General features: G+C 42.3%; 1 protein-coding gene across 4 annotated transcripts in view; it reads right to left on the minus strand.

Moving 5' to 3' along the window:
- The window catches only part of FTO (FTO alpha-ketoglutarate dependent dioxygenase), a 288,006-nt gene that overhangs the window by 88,919 nt on the left and 176,983 nt on the right, over positions 1-22,104 (minus strand). The window contains exon 9 of one of the 4 annotated variants that reach the window (XM_066583910.1): positions 19,850-19,889. The exons of 2 other annotated variants lie outside the window; for them this stretch is intronic. In XM_066583910.1, the coding sequence (XP_066440007.1) occupies positions 19,850-19,889 (40 nt within the window). Of the gene's footprint in view, positions 1-18,998; positions 19,141-19,849; positions 19,890-22,104 lie in introns of those variants that run through there. One more of the 4 variants, XM_066583913.1, reaches the window with a different exon arrangement.

The following is a 22,104-nucleotide window of genomic DNA, read 5'->3' on the forward strand; positions in this document are numbered from 1 at the left end:
AGGTGTTGCTGACAGATAAGTATGCAAAGGGACAACGAGTACAATAACATGTTTAGAGGCATATTTACTGAGTAATGCCATTCTGTGAAGTCAGATGTGTAAGCTATGAATGTTACAAATCTATGTCATAAGCACCTCGATTCATCTACATAAATTAACATATGCAGATGTAAGACTTAATAAAACTGAAAAACTAATTGGGAAGCCTAGAAAATAAGGGCAGACTTAATAACTATAACCTACTTTTGAAGAATATTGAGCAATTTTAAATTGATAAAACATATTTTTAAAAGTACGACTAATTGTGCAGAAATCTCTCTTCTACATATATTTGGTCCCACCCAGTTCTGTCTTTTTCTTCCTCTGTGCAATACCTTGGAGCTCCATGTCAAGAGCTCCAAGGTATTGCACTGTAGTTAGGAAATGTAAACTGGTTTATGGACATGTAAGGTGCGATCTCTTTTCTTAAGTTTAGCTTTTCTGCAACATTTGAACTTTAAGTACAAGAATTAATAGTCTTTTTAGACCAGCTGAATTCTTGGCCCAATCTAACGAGCGCTGATTGAAACACGTTGATCGGTGTTCTTTTAATTTTCCTTCACATAAGTTTAGAATCGGCTTATGGGGACGAATGATTGTAATTACAGTAGCTCATACCCATAGGCTGGTTGTATATCTCCCCGTTCACATGGAGTCTGTGGTTCGTACAGCAGGTAGATACCCTAAACATGACTAACATCAACAGGTTAACCTACCATTTAGGTTACCTAAACACAAGGTCCATTTACATGGGACGAATGTCGGGCAAACGATGCCTGACACTCGTCCCTGTGTTTCCTCGTTCCCGTGCTCCTGCACGGGGGCTAGCAGAGCTGTCTTGCTCATGAATTGGCCAGCAGGGGGGCAGGTCAGTGCAGGAGATTTCTCTCCTCTCGCTCCCCCCGCCCCTCTCCATTGAGATAACACAGTGGCCGTTCACTATTGAACAGCCGCAATTTAAATTGAACAATGAGCTCATCGCTGATCTTTTATGCTGTATAAACGATGAGCGATGAGCTCATTGCTCAGTTTAAACAGCAGCCGTTCAGTAGTGAACGGCCGCTGTGTTATCTCAAAAGTGAAGGGCAGGGTAGCGAGAGGAGAGAAGTCTTCTGCCCTGCCCCTTTACTGGCCGCTCCGTGAGCGAGACAGCTCTGCCAGCTCCAGTGTAGTTGCACGGGAGCAAGGAAACACAGGGACGAGTGTCGGGCATCGTTTGCCTGACATTCGTCCCATGTAAATAGACCTTAAGACTACACAATAACGTCGGCTGCAATAGTGGTCGTACAATCAAAGAATGTATCATAGCCTTGTAATCCCCTAATCTAGTAGAAAACAATGAGGTCACATTGCAACTCGCAGATCATAAAAAAGTTTTTTGTTTTGCAAACTGTGGGTCGGGGACTTGCATAGACTTCTATCAGATTAGGATATCACAGAACTATACTGTGATCTTTGATCATGCAACTCATGTTGCAGCTAAAGTCACCATGTAGCCCTAGCCTAACTGTTACCGAAAGCTTGTTAAGGTTAACAACTATTTCTCCCGACTCCCCCACAATGCTTGGCTCAGCCAATTATTTATGTGTTTTCTATGGGAAGAGCGGAGAAAGCAACAGCCATACTTATTTCCAGAAAGAAAAAAACATTGGCCATTGAAATTTGGCCAGGAGACCACCATATACACATATACGACAGTGCCCAGTTTGGACTACTTTTGCCTAACATGTACGGGAGGCCTTTAAGCTCACCCATTCCCTTTCCTATACAAATGTCTATATAAATAAAAATAAAGAGTGGTATCACAGCTTCACGAAAAATTACGCATATTACTACTTTGTATGATGTGCAATAAGAGTTGGGTAGTTTGTGAGTAATTACATTACATTACTTAGTGATACATTAAACATAATACAGGGTTAGACAGAAGCAGACAAGCTGACCCTCCCATAGACTGAGAAAAGTAGCTGCATCTTCCAGCATGGAAAAAAATTTGAAAAACCTTAGAAAAATCCTAAAAAGATAAAATCATGCAGTAATATATACATTATTGGTCACGAACTGCCTAACATAACATGATGAGGAACCTAACCTGCGGTAAGGAGAGCGCAATCTTCAAGATTCGGTCGAAAATCATCAGAAAACAGCATTTAGGTGCTAGATACTCTTTAACTGTAGAGACTCGATTTTGATTCTCTTTATGGGATGATTCGGACGCACCATTGTATGCGGTATTACTGCTTACCCACTACAGCAATGCGCAGAACTAACAAGAACACGAAGGATTCTTAGACATGAATTAGTAAAGTTATCAAACATGCTGCTTATTCCCCTAGCACTGAAGATGTTAATTTTTCTGACACAAACCTAGCTATACTTTGAGTAATAAATCATAAAACTCCCCAATGGGTCAGTGGTATTTCTAGCTCTTTGATGGCCTTCTCCAGCTCAGGATTAAATGCCCCAAATGGAGTTATACTCCAAGAAAATCAATATATGATTACTGAAGAGATTTGTATGGATCGGTCTGTTATGCAGCCGGCAAAATAAAATGGTCTGGAGAGAAAAAAAAAAGAGAGATCTGAACAATGTATTTATGAACAAAATGCTGTTTCAGTTACTTTAAGATTGGAGTGTAGTGATAACAAGTCACCTTGCCGTAATTGAGTTTAGCGTGAGGCCTCATCACATTCACACTTTGACCTTGGTTCAGGCCTCACTAATAAAGCAGGAAGTGGACTTGTTATTACTATGGGGAATCCGCAAAGATGTTTAAACGGCCATCCTAATTCAACTTCCAATCCCAAATCAATAGATGATGCACTTTGTGGATAGGGTTTAATTTAATCGAGCCTGCCAAACTGAGACTTTATACATACTTACCTTAGATGTATGTAATTATTATGTAATCTAGATGTAAGAACCTGAGATTCCCCCGAGAAGCCGTGCCTAGGAATTCTATATCTAAGCTAGAAGAAAAAGGAATCCATATTGGCTACTAATAAGCTTTAATAGAATGGGGGAAAAAAACTAGGACTTGAAAATAGATTTTGATCATCTAGTCTATCTGTGTGTGAATGCTGCAATCATTACTCACTTCACTATGTAGAAATACCGCAAACATGTAAAGGTCTCTAATAATAATCAATTCACTTTTTGTTTTTAGGTATACTAGTCAATAAATTCTATGGAAAAAGATGGTCTAAACACATAGTAAACTAGAAGAAGAGATCATTTTTTTTAAAGGGGTTATCCCACGAAGATAACTTAAAGGGGTTATCCCAAGACTGACTTTTACCACCTATTCACAGGATAGGCAATAAAAGTTTGATTGATGGGGGTTTCACTGCTGAGACCCACCCACCCCTTTCGATTCCGAGAATGGGGTTCCGTGTCTTGGAGACCACATCCAGAGCTCCACATCCCTGTCATTTACAGTTAAATCATGAAATGTTCTCTCCTTGCCGTTGCCACTAGCGGGGAGTTTTGAACCTTACTGCATAATTCGGAGGTCAATGTACAGATAGTATGCAGTTTGCTTCTAGGCTCCCCCCAGTGGTGACTGTAGTAGGATAGAATAATATCACTTAATGTCTATGTGAATGATTTATACCGCCTCTAGCTTGGATACAAGATGTGATACGGGTGGGCATGGATGCTCTAGTACCCTGTTGTACCACCTCTAGCTTGGATACAAGATGTGATATGGGCGGGCATGGAGGCTCTAGTACCCTGTTGTACTACCTCTAGCTTGGATACAAGATGTGATATGGGTGGGCATGGAGGCTTTAGTACCCTGTTGGGCAGCCTCTAGCTTGGAGCTTGAAAACACGATGTGATACTGGTGGGCATGGAGGCTCTAGTACCCTGTTGGGCAGCCTCTAGCTTGGATGCAAAATGTGATTTGGGTGGGCATGGAGGCATACAGGTTCTTAATGGTATCCTGCGGCATATCGGTCCACATTTCCTGTAACAGAGCCTCTAAATCATGCAAACACGTAGGCTATCAAACTTAGCATCTCAGATGATCCCATACATGTTCTATTGGCAATAAATCTGGCAACCAGGCAGGCCACAGAAGTGTGGTAATGTTATGGAGGCATTACTGTGACACCTTTGTGTGCGGCCGAGCATTATCCTACTGGAAAATGCCTCTGGGAGGTCTTGCCATAAGAGGCAACATATGTGACTACAGGATGTCCTGAACATGCTGAGCTATCATTGCCCCTCATACCATTTCTAGGTGTGACTGTCGTATGCAGTGGCCCCCAAGACCAGTGTGCCGCCATACAGCAAAGGCAGAATTGAGGCACTCACTCTGAGGTCTTCAAACACGAACATGGCCGTTGCCAGCGCCCAAATTAAACCTGGATTCATCACTGAAGACAACCTGGTTCCACTCCATAGCGTCCAGTTTTGTTGTCCATGACACCACTGTAAACAGAGATGTCCGTGAGTGGGTGTCAAAGGCAGAACACATAATTGGCACTGTGACACTAAATGTCCTTCAGCGACGCACCTGGAAATGGTTCCAACAGACACAGGACCTGTAATGATGGTGCCCACTGTCTCTGGGTGGCGGACAATGAAAGAGTTGGAATTGCTTGTGCGATTTGGATGATTAGGTGATCCGCTCTACTAGTGATCTGCTCAAGGTGTCCTGAGCCTGGTCGTATTGTGTGTGTGCCATCACGTATCCACTGGTACCAACACCTTCTCACAGTCTGGTCACAATGGCCCAGGTGATGGGCAATTTGTTGACAGGGTTATCCAGCTTCTCGCATTCCAATAATATGTCCCATCTCAAGCTTTGTAAGCTGCGCAAAAACTCTTTGATTGCGTTGCACAGGAATCTCATGGTCAACAAGCTCTACACAAGCAGAAAAAGAAGTCCAATACAGACAAGTAGCCTCTGAGAGCCTTTTTATAGGCCATGGGGGAAACCATTTTTAGGGTCTCACGTGGCAAGACCATTAATCTAATCACGCCACAACTCCAATCATTTGTATAACTGCATGCCGAGTTTTGTGGCAAGGCGACAATTTTTCTAGGGGCTTAATTTTTTTGACAAAGAGTGAATATAAAAAATAAATACTTGGCAACGAGTTTGCATAGACAAAAACTGACTGAACAAACTTGGTATGGTCCACTGGAAACCAGGTTAGATTATTAATAGCTAGCATACACAGCTAAGTTTGTTAGGCCACATGCAATATTATAGTGGGCTTGTTACAAGCTTAAGCAAATATCAAAGTTAAGATATCGTTAAGCTGCTAAAGATATAAGCGTCAGCTGGATTTAAAGTGGACACGTAAGTGTAAATTCAGAAGACATTATGTGAAGAGTGTTAATTAAAACTCTAAAGGATCGGAGGGGAACGTACACACGTAAGTAGACAAACAAACACGTTAGTCGTGTGGGTAACAAAGTAGACCTTATTAACAGACTACCATGTACATGTTGTCAGATTATATTAAATTGTAAAAACTTGTGAAAAACTGTTTAATTTGTTTTTAAGTCACCTTGAAACATTTTTATACAATTTATTTAGCAGAAAACGGGACTGAATTGTAAAATAGGCAGAAGAAACGTATAAAGGAAGAGGATGCACCATCTGTGTCAGCTTAGCTCTTTACATTCATAGTTGGGCAGTGGCTAACGTTACAAAACAAAATATCACCAGAATTGAAATGCAGGGGGCGCACTTGAAACCTTTGTCTGGGATTTAAAAAAAGAAAACAAGAAATGCATCTGATTTCTTTTACAAACCGCACCACACCTGTCCATGGGATGGTACTACAACACAGCTCCATTGTAGTAATATGGGTTAAGTTGAAATACCACATGTAACCTATTACAGGTGTGGCAGTGTTTTTAAATGAAAATATGAATGTTTTTCTAATCGCATACAACCATTTTAATTGCCATGTACACATAAAGGGTTGTCAAGAAGGTGTCAAGTCCTTACATCATTCTCACTTGAGGTAGTGAACATAAGCATCTGAATGAATTACAGGAGAACACAATCCTTGTTTATATGCCCCGTTAGGACACATAGATGCCATACAGCAGGGCATCCCGCTTAGGACTCCCCTCTATTAGCTGGGAACTGCAGGACTCCACTCTATTAGCTGGGAACTGTAAGAGCAGCCCCCGTTTAGCATATTATCATCAGTCCTTGTATTACAGGACAGTCGATGGCCAGCAATACAACACTCATTGTCAAAAAAAATCCATTACCTAGGAGGAGTTGTCGGAATCGAATGAAACGTTCTCTGTGTGATTGTAACATTGATATAATTAAGTGATTTTAATATCAGGGCAAAAGGAGAAATTATTACGAAAAACTGAACCCTTGAAGGGAGGCTCTAGTACCCTGTTGTACTGCCTGTAGCTTGGATACAAGATGTGATATGGAGGGGCATGGAGGCTCTAGTACTCTGTTGGACCGCCTCTAGCTTGGATGCAAGATGTGATACAGGGGGCATGGAGGCTCTAGTACCCTGTTGTACTGCCTCTAGCTTAGATACAAGATGTGATACAGGGAGCATGGAGGCTCTAGTACCCTGTTGGGCAACCTTTAGGTTGGATACAAGATGTGATACAGGTGGGCATAGAGGCATACAGATTTTATATCGTATCCTGCAGCATATCGGTCCACATTTGCTATAACTAAGCCTCTAGATTGTGGAAATTTGTAGTCTGCTGAAGTTGGCATCACAGATAGTCCCGTTGACATTCTATTGGTGATAAATTTGGCGACTCGGCAGCCACAAAAGTGTGACAATATTGTGGAGACATTCCTGTGACCCCCCTTGTGTGTGCGGCCGAGCATTATCCTGATGGAAGATGCCTCTTGGAAACCGCCATGAGAGGAACACATGTGGCTACAGGATGTCCTGAACATATCGCTGAGCTGTCACTGTCCCTCAAACTACTACTAAAGTTGACCAACCATTGCATGCGATGGCCCCCTGTATTGCATCCTTGCAGCAATACACCCCCCCCCCCAGACCATCCGACCAACATTGGAGGCAGTGTGTCTCTCCGTAACAAAGGCAGGATTAAGATGCTCACCCCTAGATTTCCAGAAACGAACATGGCCGTCTTCAGTGCCAAAACGAAGCCTGAATTCATTGCTGAAGACAAACCAATTGAGTTCTGTAGCAGTCCAGTTTCATCGTTCATGACACCACTACAAATGGAGGCAACGGTCAAAGGCTGTACACGTAATGGGTGCCGTGACACCAAATGTCCTTCAGCCAAGCACCTAGAAATGGTTCCGACAGACACAGGGACCTGTAACAATGGCGTCACCTATTTCTGGTTGGTGGACAATGAAACAGTTGGATTTGTTCTTGCTTGTTAAATGATCAGACAATCCTCTCTACTGGTGGTCTGTCGAGGGTGTCCTGAGCGGGTCGCCTTGTGTGCATGCCCTCATACATCCACTGCTAACAACACTTCCTAACAGTCTGTTCAGAATGGCCTCGGTGGGGACAATTCATTGATACGACCATCCAGCTTCTCACATTCCAATAATGCGCCCCCTCTCAGACTCTGGTAACTAGGTGAAATCTCTTTGATAACACTGTAGAGGCATGTCTAGTTGCCAACAAGCTCTAAACAAGCAGAAAAAAAGGTCCTCTACACACGAGTAATCTCCGACAGCTTTTTTTTATAGGCCAAGGGTGGAACCCCTTTTAAGGCCTCAGGTAGCAAGACCGTTCATCTAATCACACCGCAACTCTAATCATTTGCATATCTGCCTGAGATATAACTTTATGACGAGTTTTGCAGCCAAACGACTATTCCTTCTAGGTGCTTGATTTATTTATTTTTTTTACAAAGAATGCCCATTTCTCCTGCAGCAGAATCCCTGGCCGGCCACAGATTCCTCAAACAAAATCAACTGTTTTCCAGGGAACCCAAGAGAGAGACATGAGGCAATTAGTTGTTTGCCCCAGGCACCACATACTGAAAAGGGTTGTCAATGATGGGGCAACCCTTCTAAGTGTACCATATTATGATTACTAGAACCAAGAAAGGTTTTGAAAGCTTCCGGCAAAATAGAGAGCATTAAAGTATTTTAGACCCAAACTGGAATTAAAAACGGTCCAGATCAGTACTAGATTTTCATCATTGGAACCTGTAACTGCAGACTGTCTAGTATATTAGATATAACACAGTGTAATTCATACAGGAATGCTCTTACAAAACGTAGAACATTGTGATGGTCCTCACAAGATCTAGCACCTTTTTCAGATTTCCCATTGTCCCATTCTGGGCATTCTTCTCTTACTACCACAGTACTGTGAATGCCTTATTAACATATATACATAATTTACATAAGCATACACACCATTCAATTTTTTGATAAAACCTCCTTCAGCAGGTGCCCTTCCCACAGGACCACCTATAGGTACCGGCCTACAATACCCAGCAGTCGTAACATGTAAAGGGGTGTTACCAAGAATTACTTTTATCACCTATCAAAAAGTCTGATCACCACTGAGACCCCCTCTGTCTCGAGAACAGGGGTCCTGTGCCCCCCCTCTCCTTCTCACTGTGGGCTCACTGTATCTCCTATGGTAAGGAGGAGGAGATAAACCTGAGCAGAAGTCAAGGATTTGCAGTGCTGCTCTATTCATCTTCAATGGGATTGCTGGAGATTGCCGAGTGCTTTTACTTGGCTACTTCCATCACACTATTGAAATGATTGGATCTGCATCATGCATGCTTGAATGGCCACCGCTCCATTCAATTTCCAGTCGGTGCAGTGAGCCCGCATTGAAGAGAAAAGAGGACACAGGACCTCCGTTCATGGGATTGGTGAGTGTCTCTGTGGTGAGACCCTCACCAATCAGACTTTTATAGTCTAACTATGGATAGGTGATAAAAGTCGATCTAGAGAAAAAAGAGGTAGTCTAGCTGTAAACTCTTGATGGCATATCTCCAGGATCTGCTGCCAATAGTCGATCAGCGAGGACTTCCTGCCTAGGACCTCCCCTGATCAGCTGTTCTCTAGGCCGGTGGTACTCATGCATTGAGCTGATTTCTGCAGGGAGCAGACAGCTCCGCTTCCTACAGAAATCAACTTAGTGCATGAGTGAACTGGTGTGGCAAACAGCTGATTAGAGTAGGTCACTGCAGACCCTGCTGATCGACTATTGGTAGCCTATTCTGCAAATACGCCATCAATAGTTTACAACTGAATGACTCCTTTAAAACATACAGCATTACTTGGTATATTGCATAAATCCCCGAGAGACTCTGTTGTTAACTTAACCCTTGCTGATATGCCTTTTGACAGCATGCGGCGTTGGGGCATGTATGGAGGGGGATTGCGGGGTGATCTCCCTCCATACATCGTGGCTGCCGTCTGTTTCATACAACCGGCACCCGACGGCAACAGCTCCGTCGGGTGCCGGCTGTAAGAAACAGCGCCTCAGCCAATCATAGGCAGCATTCGGTGAATGAATGATAGGCGAGAGCTGCCTGTGATTGGCTGAGGCGCTCAGCTAATCACAAGCAGCTCTTTCAGCAGGCGGGAATTTTAATTCCCCGCCTGCTAAAAGAACTGCATTGCAGAGTCGGGGGCAGCGCAGAGAGGATGTGACAGCTGCGGTAGGGAATTCTATATTCCCTGCGGGGATTTAGAATTCCTTTGCCGCATCTGTCACAGATGTGGCAGGTGCAGCAGCGAATTCTTTAATTCCCACGGGGGTTAATAACACATCTGCCGCATGGGGGACAAGGCAGCGGTGAACAGGTAAATATATATATATATATATATATATATATATATATATATATTTATTTTTTTTTACACTAAAACAGTTGTTTTCCAGGGAAGAGCTTATATTTAAAGCTCTTCCCTGAAAAACAATAAAGGGGTGCTGGCAAACCCCTGCCTCCAATAGAGCCACCAGCAGCAGCCGCGGCTCCATTGAAAGCAATGAACGCACCTGCATTCACGCATGATCGTGCACGTACGTGGGTGCGCACCTATGTACGGCGCACGCACACGTTCGTGTGAAGCCACCCAAAGTGGTTAAAGGGGATCTACAAGATCAGATAAACAAAACTGGTGTCCTCCAGAAACAGCGTCGGGGTTTTATAGTCCTTCACAATGTCTTGAATATACACAAGTATACAGCATTGTGACAGTATATCAAGCTGCAGTACACCGCAGTACCTTTGCTGTTATAGGACAAAACTAACATAATTATAAGCTCCTGATGTAAAAAAACCCAAAAAACTGTATCCTAAAAAGTATTTTGCCGTAACTTATACAGAGAAGATTAACCTCAAACCGCTATGGGAATACAAAAATTATTACGATCCCACCAAGTCTACGTAACTAACAGAGCCTATGCCAGCAATCCCCTAAACACAAAGGCCACGCGCGGCATTTATAAGACTGATGGCGCATACTTAAACTGTCTCAGAAGTAGCCTATTCTCCTTCTGTTTGGTCACATCACAGTCCTTAGTGAGAGCTGTCATAGCCATCCACAGAGGAGGCTGTTTTGTTGTCAGGTCAGACTCCAGTATCAGATTAGTCTATCACCCCGGGGCAATTTCTAAGCTGAGCCAGGCTTAACAAAGGTAAATAAAAAAGTAGATCTATATCTATGGTTACCTCTACAAACTATGAAAGTGTTATTAACTCTTTCAAGAATAAGGGAACAGTGTGCGAAAATACAAGAGAACCGTGAAAAATCATACGTTTATGCGTTATCGCAAGACACTGGAAATGTTTAGGCTTTTGCCCACGTCTGGTAGATTCAGGTGTAGGCATCACATTTTCATTCATTTATAAGATGGCCATGAAAATGATGCTGCCATAGATAGTAAAACTCATTTACACGCATTTTAAAACCATTTACAGAGGTAAGCAAAGCAGGTTTTGTAACACAACGTCTATTTCAAACTGTACAGCATCTGCATAGACTCAATGGAGACTTAAAGGGATATTACCAGAATTCATATCTGACACCAATCATAGGTGATAAATCTATGACCACTGGGGGTCAAACCTCAAGGAACCCTATGATCATAAGAATGGATGTCCTTGTCTACTGTTCCTCCTTGATGCAACCCTTGAACTTGAATTGGGCGATGGCTAACTCTATGGGACTGCCAGAGATAACAGAGCGCTGTACTCCGTTTCTGGCAGTCCCAAACAGGTGTATCAAGCAGAAGCAGGCACGCTCAGCTGTCACTTATTCAAGCTCCTCCTCACTGGGAGGGGTACACTGCGGAGGGAAGGGATATGTGGAACTCATGTTCTTGTGATCGGTGGGATCCCAAGCAATGACATATTTATCACTTATCCTGTGAATGTTAAAGTGACCCTCCCTCCGGTCTGGGACAAACAAAGATGGGTGCACCACGCCTCCGACCACCTGATGCACACTGTGCATTGCTACTGCATCGTTAGTCTAAGACACTACACGCTGCTTTGATTGGCCTGTGCTGCCCATGAAAGCGGCACTGGTCAGTCGGAATAGCATTTAAATTTGGGAATTCTCCTATGAAGGGTTGACTCGTTTTCATATACCCAAAGTAGACATATATATGATCCATTGCAAATAGTCTCTAAAAGATGAAAGGGTCCAACATTCCCCTATCCTTCTGAACTAGATGGCCTGTCAAAAAAAGAGCACTTAAAGGAGTATTCTAGTAAGTAAATGTTTTTTAAGTTTTCATCTATTCACTGGATGGGTGAAAACTGATGGATCGGTGGGAGATGCCCACCGATCCCAAGAACGTGGGGGTACAATTTGCCTCATTACTATTCACTGAAGGACTGCAGCTCTTACCTGTGCAAGTTCACATTGAATAGAGCCCTCACTGTGCATACGTAGTAGTGTTCCATTCATTTCAATGGGCTGACAAATAGCTGAGCGCTATGCTCAGCTATTTACATCAGGCCATTGAAATGAATGGAGCGTCATTGTGCATGTGCGGTGAGGGCTCCATTGGATGCAACCTTGCACAGGTCGGGTCAGGTATGAGCTGCGGTCCTCCAGTGAACAAAGTACAGAGAATGGGATCCCTGCGTTCTCACGATTGGTTGGGGGTTCCAGTTGACGAACTCCCACCGATCAGCTAATTACCCCCGAATAAGGGATAAATTAATCTAACTGGAATACCCTTTAAATCTCTACTTTGCTGGTGATATAGGAAAGCTGAACACTTGCTGCCCAGTTTCCTTACAGATTATTGCTCATTGCTAGCAGTCCCAGCAGCAGGACACTATGTGATCAGTTTACTTTTAGGGGACCCCTCTAACAAAAAGATTGTCAAAAGTACATATTATCAACTTAAAGGAGTAGCCTGAGTTATCTTTTTTCTTTAAATTAGCACTATCCATGACAAAACATAATAAAATATCCTGTACTCACCTCTCTGGCTCCCCCACTGCAGCTCCGATCTCCACTGTGATGTTGTGCTTACAGGCTGCAGTCAGTCTATGTACATGATGTCACAGGCTGCTGCAGCCAATCACATACCTCAGTGCCAAAACCTGCAGTAAGCAGGTGACTGCGACCTGTTAGCCACGGTGCTGCTTCTGCGGGAGCTAGGAGAGGGGAGTGTAGGATGTTTCATAATTTTCAGAGATGAGAAGCAGGAATTTTTGAAAGAAAAATTAACTCGGACAACTACTTAAATAATATGGCAAACAGTTCAATATAAATATAAATATATATATATATATATATATATATATATATATATATATATACACACCTTTTTCTCTTTTTCGACCGTTTGTGATGTTAATGTAGACAATAAATCAGGAGATGTCCAAAAAGACATTATGCAACATGCCCCATAATGTGGTTTTTCCAACCAGGGTTCCCTGGAAGACAGCAGCAGGAACTATAGAAGGGACAGGCAAAAGTAGTACAGGCTTTACCTGCCCATATGCCAGTGTTCTTTGAAACTAGGAGTATGGGGTTACTTGGGGTGGTATTTTTTAGGGGTTCCTTTATGGTAATGAGGTCAGGAATCATTGAAATAAAATATACTTGCTACAAGGAGATTTGTGTCATGTTATGGCTCCGTGGTTGTGCATACTGTACATTCTGCTAAACGAACGGTGACACTAAACTCTTGGCGGACTTGTTGGGGTTTCCTTTCTCCCTTGACTCCTTCATCTGGCACTTCAAAGCATACAAGATTCTCGGCTACTTACCCGTGAGCTCTTCAGCATTAAACCACTCCTTAACAGTGTAATCCAGCGAGTCTACTAATAGGATTTGCTTCTGGAACATCAGAAAGTATTAGTCAACTGTTGTCTGAGGAGCTTCTTCTTATTTGGAACACTTAAAATTCTTTTCCAAAAATCAGCATGCACTTATCTGCATTCCAGGCAAAACACAGTCTCCAAGTAAGCTGAAAATTGTGGACACTGTGGTCAGCATTTACCTGTTTGCTATTCTAAACGACTATCTGACAATGTAAATGACCATGACAGACTGGATGAACTCGGAATGTCAAAGCGAATGCAAAAATGTTCCTTCAAACTAAAGTCTAAAGCTGACATGTGTCCTGGATTTATCGAAAGGTACAGATTTGCGTTCCAGAAGGAATCCTTTGAGTCCCAAGGTTCTTGGAAGGCTTTCCACTCTTCTATGTGTTCCCTTAACTTGCCATTGGATGACACAAGGCATTACTTTATTGATATAAAGCACAGAGTAAAAATGCGATAAATGTACACAACCACTATATACAGTGAGTCCGGAAAGTTTTCAGACTCTTTTACTTTTTTTCAACTTTATGTTTTGGCCTTGCGCAAAATAAAAAAAAAATCAAGATTTTCCACATCATTTGGCACTCAATACTCCATAATGATAAAGTGAAAACAGAATGTTAAAAAACTTTGTAATTTTTTTTGAAAGTGAAAAACTAACATTTTGCTTTGACATGAGTATTCAGACCCTTTGGTATTTAGTTCTGCGGCTTCTCATTTCTATTGATCATCTTTGAGATGTTTCTACACCTTGATTGGAGTCATCTGTGGTAAATTCAGTTCATTGGACAGAATTTTAAAAGACACACCTGTCTATATAAGGTCTCACAGTTCACAATGCATACAAGAGCCCAAACCAAGTAATTAGGAGGAAAGAATCGCCTGTAGACCATAGTTAGAAGATTTTGTGGAGGAACAAATCTGGAGAAGGCTACAAAAATTTCTGCAGCACTGAAAGTTCATAAGAGCAAAGCTGCCTCCTTAATTATTAAATTGATGAAATGTGGAACAATTAGACTCTTCCTACCCACCAAACTAGGTAATTGAAGAAGAGCCATAGTAAGAGAGGTGACCAAGAACCGAACAGTCACTCTGGCTGAGCTGCAAATATCCAGTGTGCAGATTGGGGAAACCTCCAGAAGGTCAACTATCACTGCAGCTTCCACCAATCTGGGCTTTATGGCAGAGTGGCTGGAAAGAAGCCTCTCCTGAGTAAAAGACACCTTAAAGCCCCCCCCCCCTTCCCTTGGAGTTTGCAAGAAAAAAAAACACCTAGAGGACTCTCAGACTGTGAGAAACAAGATTCTCTGGTTTGATGGAACCAAGATGAAACCTTTTGGCCTCAATTCTAAGGTTTATGTCTGGAGGAAAGCAGGTGCTGCTCATCACCTGCCCAATACCTACCCTACAAGGATGGATCATGCTGTGGGCGTGTTTTTCAGTGGTTAGTCTGGGTTGATAGAAAACTAAATGCAGCAAAGTACGGTTATTCTTAATGAAAACTTGTTTAAGAGCACAAGGGACCTTAGACTGGACAGAAAGTTCACCCTCCAACATGACAACGACCCTAAGCACATAGCTAAGACAACACAGGAGTGGCTTAGGGACAACTCTGGGAATGTCCTTGAGTTGGCCAGCCAGAGTCCCGACTTGATACCAATTATAAATCTCTGGAGAGACGAAAAAATATCTGTCCACACGCGTCTCCATCCAACCTGACAGAGCTTGAGAGGATCTGCAGACAAGAATAGCATAAAATCCTCAAATCCAGGTGTGAAAACCTTGTGTCATCATATCCAAGACGACTGGAGGCTGTAATCACTGCCAAAGGTGCTTCAACTAAGTAGTGAGTACAGGGTGTGAATACTTCTGTCAATACAAAATGTTAGTTTTTCATTTATAAAAGAAATGACAAAGATTTCTAAGATTCTGTTTTCACTTTGTCGTTATGGGGCATTGAGTTAATTTCACTGTATAAAATGAAAAAAAATCAACTTCACGTCCACGCAATTTATTTAAACAATCACAGAACTCTGTGTAGGAGTTAGATTTTCCCAATTTTACCATGTCAAGAGTAGTATACAGTCCAAAACTTTTTATCAGACCGAACTGCTAAATGTGCACATAAGATAGATCTATCAATGCATTCACAAGAGTCTTCCAGAAGAAATGTACTGAAAATATGCAGTTAGACCCAAATGCCATATTCGGAAAAAAAACCAAAAAAACATGTTTACAAAAAGCTTGGTCCGTTTCCCAAAATAGATAAGTGATATGACAAGTGAGTGGAGCTTCACAAATTTAGTAGAATTGGAACCTGGAGTTGTTTACAAGTATGCCATTTATTTAATAGTAAGTGGTGGATACCGCCCACTTGACACATTCACAGCCCCGGCCTTGCTAACATGTGGACATGACAGGTCTTCTTTAAGTATATAAGTGCAGTAATAATTCAAGACCTCTACAATGTATTTAATGCTAAAAAAATGTTCACAAAACTTTACACGGCACACAGTTAAATCAATGTAATGCAAGGGTGCCAGGGGTCTTCCAAGCTGCTCTGTAGAATGGCTAACAGCAGGAAATACAAAATTGGTAGACCCAGGTCTTCTATTACCTCTACCTGTCCCGGCAGGACAATGCTATAGGAGGATCAGAGGGGATTGTTCCAGGACAAATCCACTACCTATGAGCCAAAAGATGGATGTTCAAAGCCAGAAGTAATTAAAGAAGACACAAGATACAGCAGTGCCATTGTAACACATATGAAACGGTTCTACCAATTTGTCTTTGTCAAGCCACCAATACAGTCAGCAGGATGGTCCTGTGATTCATAAGTCAACTATATACGTTCACCTCCTGCCCTGCTGTAAGTCAGATGTAAAAGGTGTCCTACAGATAACCAGAACAGCTTGAAAAAGATTTGTTAAAGTAAAGAACTATTATTTTTAATAACTACTAGAGATGAGCGAGCACGCTCGGATAAGGCAGTTACTCTAGTGAGCATCGCTCTTCTTGAGTATCTGCATTCTCGTCTGAGCAGGCTCGGGGGGGGGGGGGGGGGGCGGAGCGGAGGGAAGTGTGAGAGAGATCTCTCTGTCTCTCCCCCCCGCCACCCCCTCGAGCCTGCTTGGACAAGAATGCAGATACTCGAGAAGAGCGATGCTCGCTAGAGTAACTGCCTTATCCGAGCGTGCTCGCTCATCTCTAATAACTACCTATTCTATAAATCAATAATATTAGTTAAGGTTAAGGCTTAAGGTTCACACAAGCATGCCACAACTGTATTCATTTCAAGGGGAGCACCAAAGATTGCTGAGCGCTTGTTCTCAGCAATTTCCGATGCTCCCATTGTAAAGAATGACGTGGCGACACAGATTTGTGACCGCTGCTCCATTCATGTGGGGACCTTTGAGATTCCTGTTCTCTCAATCAGTGTGGTTATCAATGGTCAGACACCCACTGTTCTTAAAGTTATCCCCTATCCTGTCGCTGAGGGATCATTTAATATCTTGGCACAACCCCTTTAAGAAACTTTAATTAGAAGACTTTTTTTTTATTTTCTTCAAATTCTGCAAATACCAAGGTCTCATATAACTACTTTGGCTGAATAGTTATGAGAGCCAAAATGCCAAGAAGCAACAACAAAACAATTGTCCTCCTTAAAGGGGAGCTGTCACTTCTCCTGACATGTCTGTTTTAGTAAATTATTGCTTTCCCTTTGAGATAACAATTCTGCAACATATTTTCACATATTGATGCATTGTGCTGTTTCTTTGATATTCCTACTAGAAATTTATGAATACCTTGACAACTGGGTGTAACCAATTCCTTTGTCAAAGAGGTGTGACCCTACACAAGCTGACATTATACAGTCATTGCTGACAGTGTAGGAATACACCACTTTTGCAAGGGGAATGGTAACACCCAGTTGTCAATTTATTCATAAATGTATAGGAGACATAACAGACAACGCAGAGTTGTAGTAAGAGATACTCCAGAATTTGTTTTCATAGGGAATAAAAGTAACACTTTAAAGCAGACATAGCAGGAGAGCGGACAGATCTACTTTAAAGTCCAACATGGCCTGCTCTTCAAGGGATTAAAGTGGCCCTCCAGTCCAAACCTATAATGTAACTATACAGTATGTCGCAAATGTACCGTCAACACATCTGGAGCTCTCCACTGCCTTTGGCACGCTGTTCACCATAAATAGGTTACACGAAATACCTATAAAACATACATCTTTGGAGCTATGATTTTACTGGGCTTAATAAAGAGAGTAGCGTACAACCCAAGAAATGCATTGCCTGTTATCCTGTCTGTCAGCCATTTATCTTCGAAATTACGGATAATCTTTTTTCAATACAATTTGGTAACATTTGTACCCTCTTGGGGATTTCGGTTTCCTGACTCCTGCTCTAATTGTGATCTGCCTTCCTGGGTTCTACTGGTGGGCTTTGAGTAGGGAACTTGGTGGGGGTGAGTAGGTGGTGGGACAATTCTTTCCTCTGCCTCTGTTTTTAAAATTTATTTTGGAAAGCAGAACTCTCCCATGAGCATGGCCTGTTTTTGGTTTCACTTTTGCTCCTTTGACATATTCACTGGAGGATTGGGAACATAGCCTAACATAACTGTATCCACTTAAGTATTTCAGTCGTTCTGGGGCGAAAGCCACTTAACTGAAGCAGCTCTTCATCTTGTTTTTTTTAGCAGTAGGTACTTTTATACCTTCCAAACATCCTATTTTTCACAAGATTGTCCACCAAAAATGGGTCACAAAGCAGTTGGGGCTTTTGCAAATCTGTATAAAAATGAGGGTCCCATGTGTGTCTTATGGGCGTTCCTGGGTTGATCGGGGGGGGGGGGGGGGTGATGGCTAAAGTGTTGCACGAATGGAAATGTTGGCAAATGTAGGTGCGTCACAGTAATACAGCAATGTACTGTGCCATACTGTGTTCAGTCTGTTCAGCAGTACAAAGTTTGCTGATTGGCTCTACTTGCCCACAACAACATGTGCTTCTTGACTTCTTCTTTCCGACACTCGCGTGTGCCGCCAATCACCATCATCACAAAAGATGTTATCTCAGGTAACGATAACGCAGTATAAGCAGTTGAAACTTTAAACTATCACAAATTGGAAGCTATCTTAACTTGGGGGATAACGGAATATGTATATATTCTATACCACTTTTCCCTAAAGCCCATTATGAAGGTAAAAAGTTATCAGCCCCCATCACTAGCCACCCGGCCGTGCACGCCACATCCACGCAACACGATGCAAGTCCTACATAACTCAAAGTGGATATGAGACGGGATGGGAATTGTTCTCGCTTTCTCTATAACCTAATCACAATGGCAATAGACTAAAACAGGGAGCTTGTCCCAGCCACATTACAGCATTAAGAACTACGATGGGACAAGCCATTATGCTGCACGCGGCCAGACTCCAAGAATCCAAAGTTGCTTGTGTAGGCCTAGCCTAAAAAAAGTTTTCAAAACTTCATGTAATTTAATAAACCCTGAAATACTAAACTCATAACTGTAGGAGTTCAAATGGAAAGTAGCCTTTTTGTGCCGTATTTCATATTCCAAACCAGCGCCATAAATAATACGAAACTTCACATTAAATTAAAGCAATAATCTATGCAGCATGTTCATTGGTCCGGATAGAATAGACAACATTTGCTATGTAAGGGTTGACTCTAATGGATAAGTGCAGCGAGTAAAAATTGGACAAGGAAAAACACAAGTGTTCACAGGATAAAAAATTAAAAGGGATCCTCGTATATCTCGATGTTAATGCTCTCGGAGATTTACTGGTCTAATAAAATTTATCTGAAAAAAAAAAGAAAAAAAGAGCAAAATGAAATGATAAACTCCTGGACTTACTCCAAGCGAAAAGAATATATAACATCTAAATAGGACAGCTAAGCTATGACCTCTAGCCGCTCACTGCGAGCTGCAGGAAATCTCAACTCTATTTCATCTGAAAATGCTGAACTGTCTTAAGCTAAACCACAGCACTTTCTGTGGGTTCCTCGGGGAGACGTCCCCAGCGCCGGAAATTAATTGACTTAGAAAAGATCTCTCTGAATTTACCTGTGTGAATAGTGCTGTGAGGCAATTATTAGCACTTTTGTACTTACAATAAAACAATTTTCCACAACCTTGTCTGCTCATCTGAAGGGGGTATTTTTTCCTCGGCTCAGAGGTTTTCAGCTTCGTAGTAAGATCCATTACTCAGCTGAGAACTGCTTAATACTGTGATCATAAATACAACTTCTCATAGACTGGCTGTGAATGCTGGTTATTAACCATTTTAGTTGGATATTAAGTATCTGCTGAGAAGGATATTATACCTGTATTTGCTACAAGACCCAAAGGGGGGGATTTGCAAAGTGAAAATGTTACACTATTTCTCCTCTTATTAATAAATACAACTCATTTCATTGAACACTAAACCACTCGTTCTTGAGTTGAGCTTGGTTGACGGAACAGATCTATTAATGTATTTACACTAGTTTGCTCACCTGGAAAATATTACCTTCGGGCCTTCGCTATTTTCTCCAACACATAGAAAAACGCTAAAAAAAAATAGGCAGGGCTTCAGAATACAGCAGCTTCGTGAATGATCATTTTTTTAGTAGCATTTCCACCAACAACAGGTCTGACCTCCCATTATTGTCAGTCTACACCCAATTCAACAACTGGGGTCCTGTCCTGTTGTTCTTTGGTACACCAGGATTAAAGTATATCTGTTATCAGACTATATGTAAAGACTGCATAATATGGAGACAGGTTAGCTCTAAGCTGAGCACTCGCCCTGATGAGGGCGACCCCACATCTAGAACCTGGGGAAAAAAATCAAGCACCTAGAAGGAGTTGTCGTTTTACTGCAAAACTTGGCATGCAGTTATATCTCAGGTAGATATGTAAATGATTAGAGTTGTGGTGTGATTAGATGAACGGTCTTGTCATCTGAGGCCCTAAAAGTGGTTCCACCCATGGCCTATAAAAAGGGTCTCAGAGGCTACTTGTATATAGTGACCTTTTTTTCACTTGTGTAGATCTTGTTGGCAACTAGACGCCTCTACGACGCAGAGAAGAGATTTCACCCAGTTAACAGACAACTCCTTCAAGCTGCTTGATTTGGTTTGACAATGTGTGTAAACTAGGAGACGTGCATTTCTTAATAAATTTGTCTCCTATTACTCTGGCAGATTTTGCACTGAAGCCGGCATTACTTGTATGAAACACTGATCTTAGCAAATGTGTCCCATAGTTCATAAGTTTGGTATATTCATAAAAGAAGAGCTCCTCCTGCCTCTCACGGCTCTCCTCACATTGATTGCGTTTGGTCTATTCTTTATTTGCTTTTACTAAGCAAAATCACACAGTAATCATTAGGCTAATTCATTAGTAATTCAAGAGTGTAATGATGAATACACCTTAACAGACTCAATCAGAAAACAAGATGCTTGCATGCTAAGAGGCCACTTCTGCCATATTGTTCAAGGGGAAGTTAAAGGGGCTCTGCCATTAGAAACAAATATATATCAATACTTGCCTATTCCTCCCCAGGCAGTCTTCGTACCACATCTTCTCCTGTCTCCTCCAGTCCCCAGGGTCACATCACCTCCAGCCGGCCGGATCCTCTTCTTTCTGTGACGTTACATACATTCTCGTCAGTCTGCTTTCTGCAGGTCAGTGTACCCAGTCACTAGTGACATAGTATTTACTGCCTAGCAGGGAATGCCAAATCCTATGCTGGGCTATTGCCGAGACTGTGAATGCGCGCTGTCCCGCCACGAGTGTTCATATACTATTTCTACGAGACAGCGTGCATGTGCAGTCCCGGCAATAGCCCGGCATAGTATTCGGCATTCCCTACTACACTGACCTGCAGAAAGCAGAATGCCTTTGAATGTATGCTACATAACAGGAAGAAGAGGATCTGGCTGGCTGGGGGTAACATGACTCGGGGGACTGGAGCCAGGAAAAAATCGGGGGAGAAGATGCAGTAAGAAGATTGCTTGGGGAGGAATAGGTAAGTATTGATTTTTTTTTCTTCTAATGATAGAACCCCTTTAAGGAAAAAAAAAACTGTGCCCTCCAGTGGCAAGTAGTGAAATTGCAGCTTAGTACTACCAAGTGTGAAACAGTGACCACTAGTGGTTAATTCATAAAGGGACAAAAGAATCCCAACAGGACAGAATAGTCTGATGATAGATCTGCTTTGATACAGCTTTCTCCCTATATCCATTGATTCTGCAGTTTGAAAGAGTATGTATAAATAAGCATGAGGCCATGTACCACGATCTCAGCTTAAAGGGGTTTTCCCATTACATAAAACAAATTCACAACAACTCTGTCCTTCCTGGTTGCTGCTGACCAGGACATGGAACAACTACAGCCAATCATTGGCTATAGAAAGTCACTGACATGGCCGATGATTGTCTGCAGCTGTCTCATGTCCTGGTCAGCAGCAACCATGAAGGACCAAGAGACTGTGAAGCAATCATTGGCTATAGAAAGTCACTGATATGGCCGATGATTGTCTGCAGCTGTCTCATGTCCTGGTCAGCAGCAACCATGAAGGACCAAGAGACTGTGAAGCAATTTGAAGTTGTGCGCAGAGTGTTAAGGCAGCAGTATGCAGTCCTAAGCTCTTGCTCACAACCTGAAGGTTGCAGGTTCAATCCCCGCACGGTTCAGGTAGCTGGCTCAAGATTGACTCAGCCTTCCATCCTTCCGAGGTCGGTAAAATGAGTACCTAGCTTGCTAGGGGAGTAATTACTC

Source organism: Eleutherodactylus coqui, chromosome 11 (assembly GCF_035609145.1).
Source record: "Eleutherodactylus coqui strain aEleCoq1 chromosome 11, aEleCoq1.hap1, whole genome shotgun sequence".
Lineage (NCBI taxonomy): Eukaryota > Metazoa > Chordata > Amphibia > Anura > Eleutherodactylidae > Eleutherodactylus > Eleutherodactylus coqui.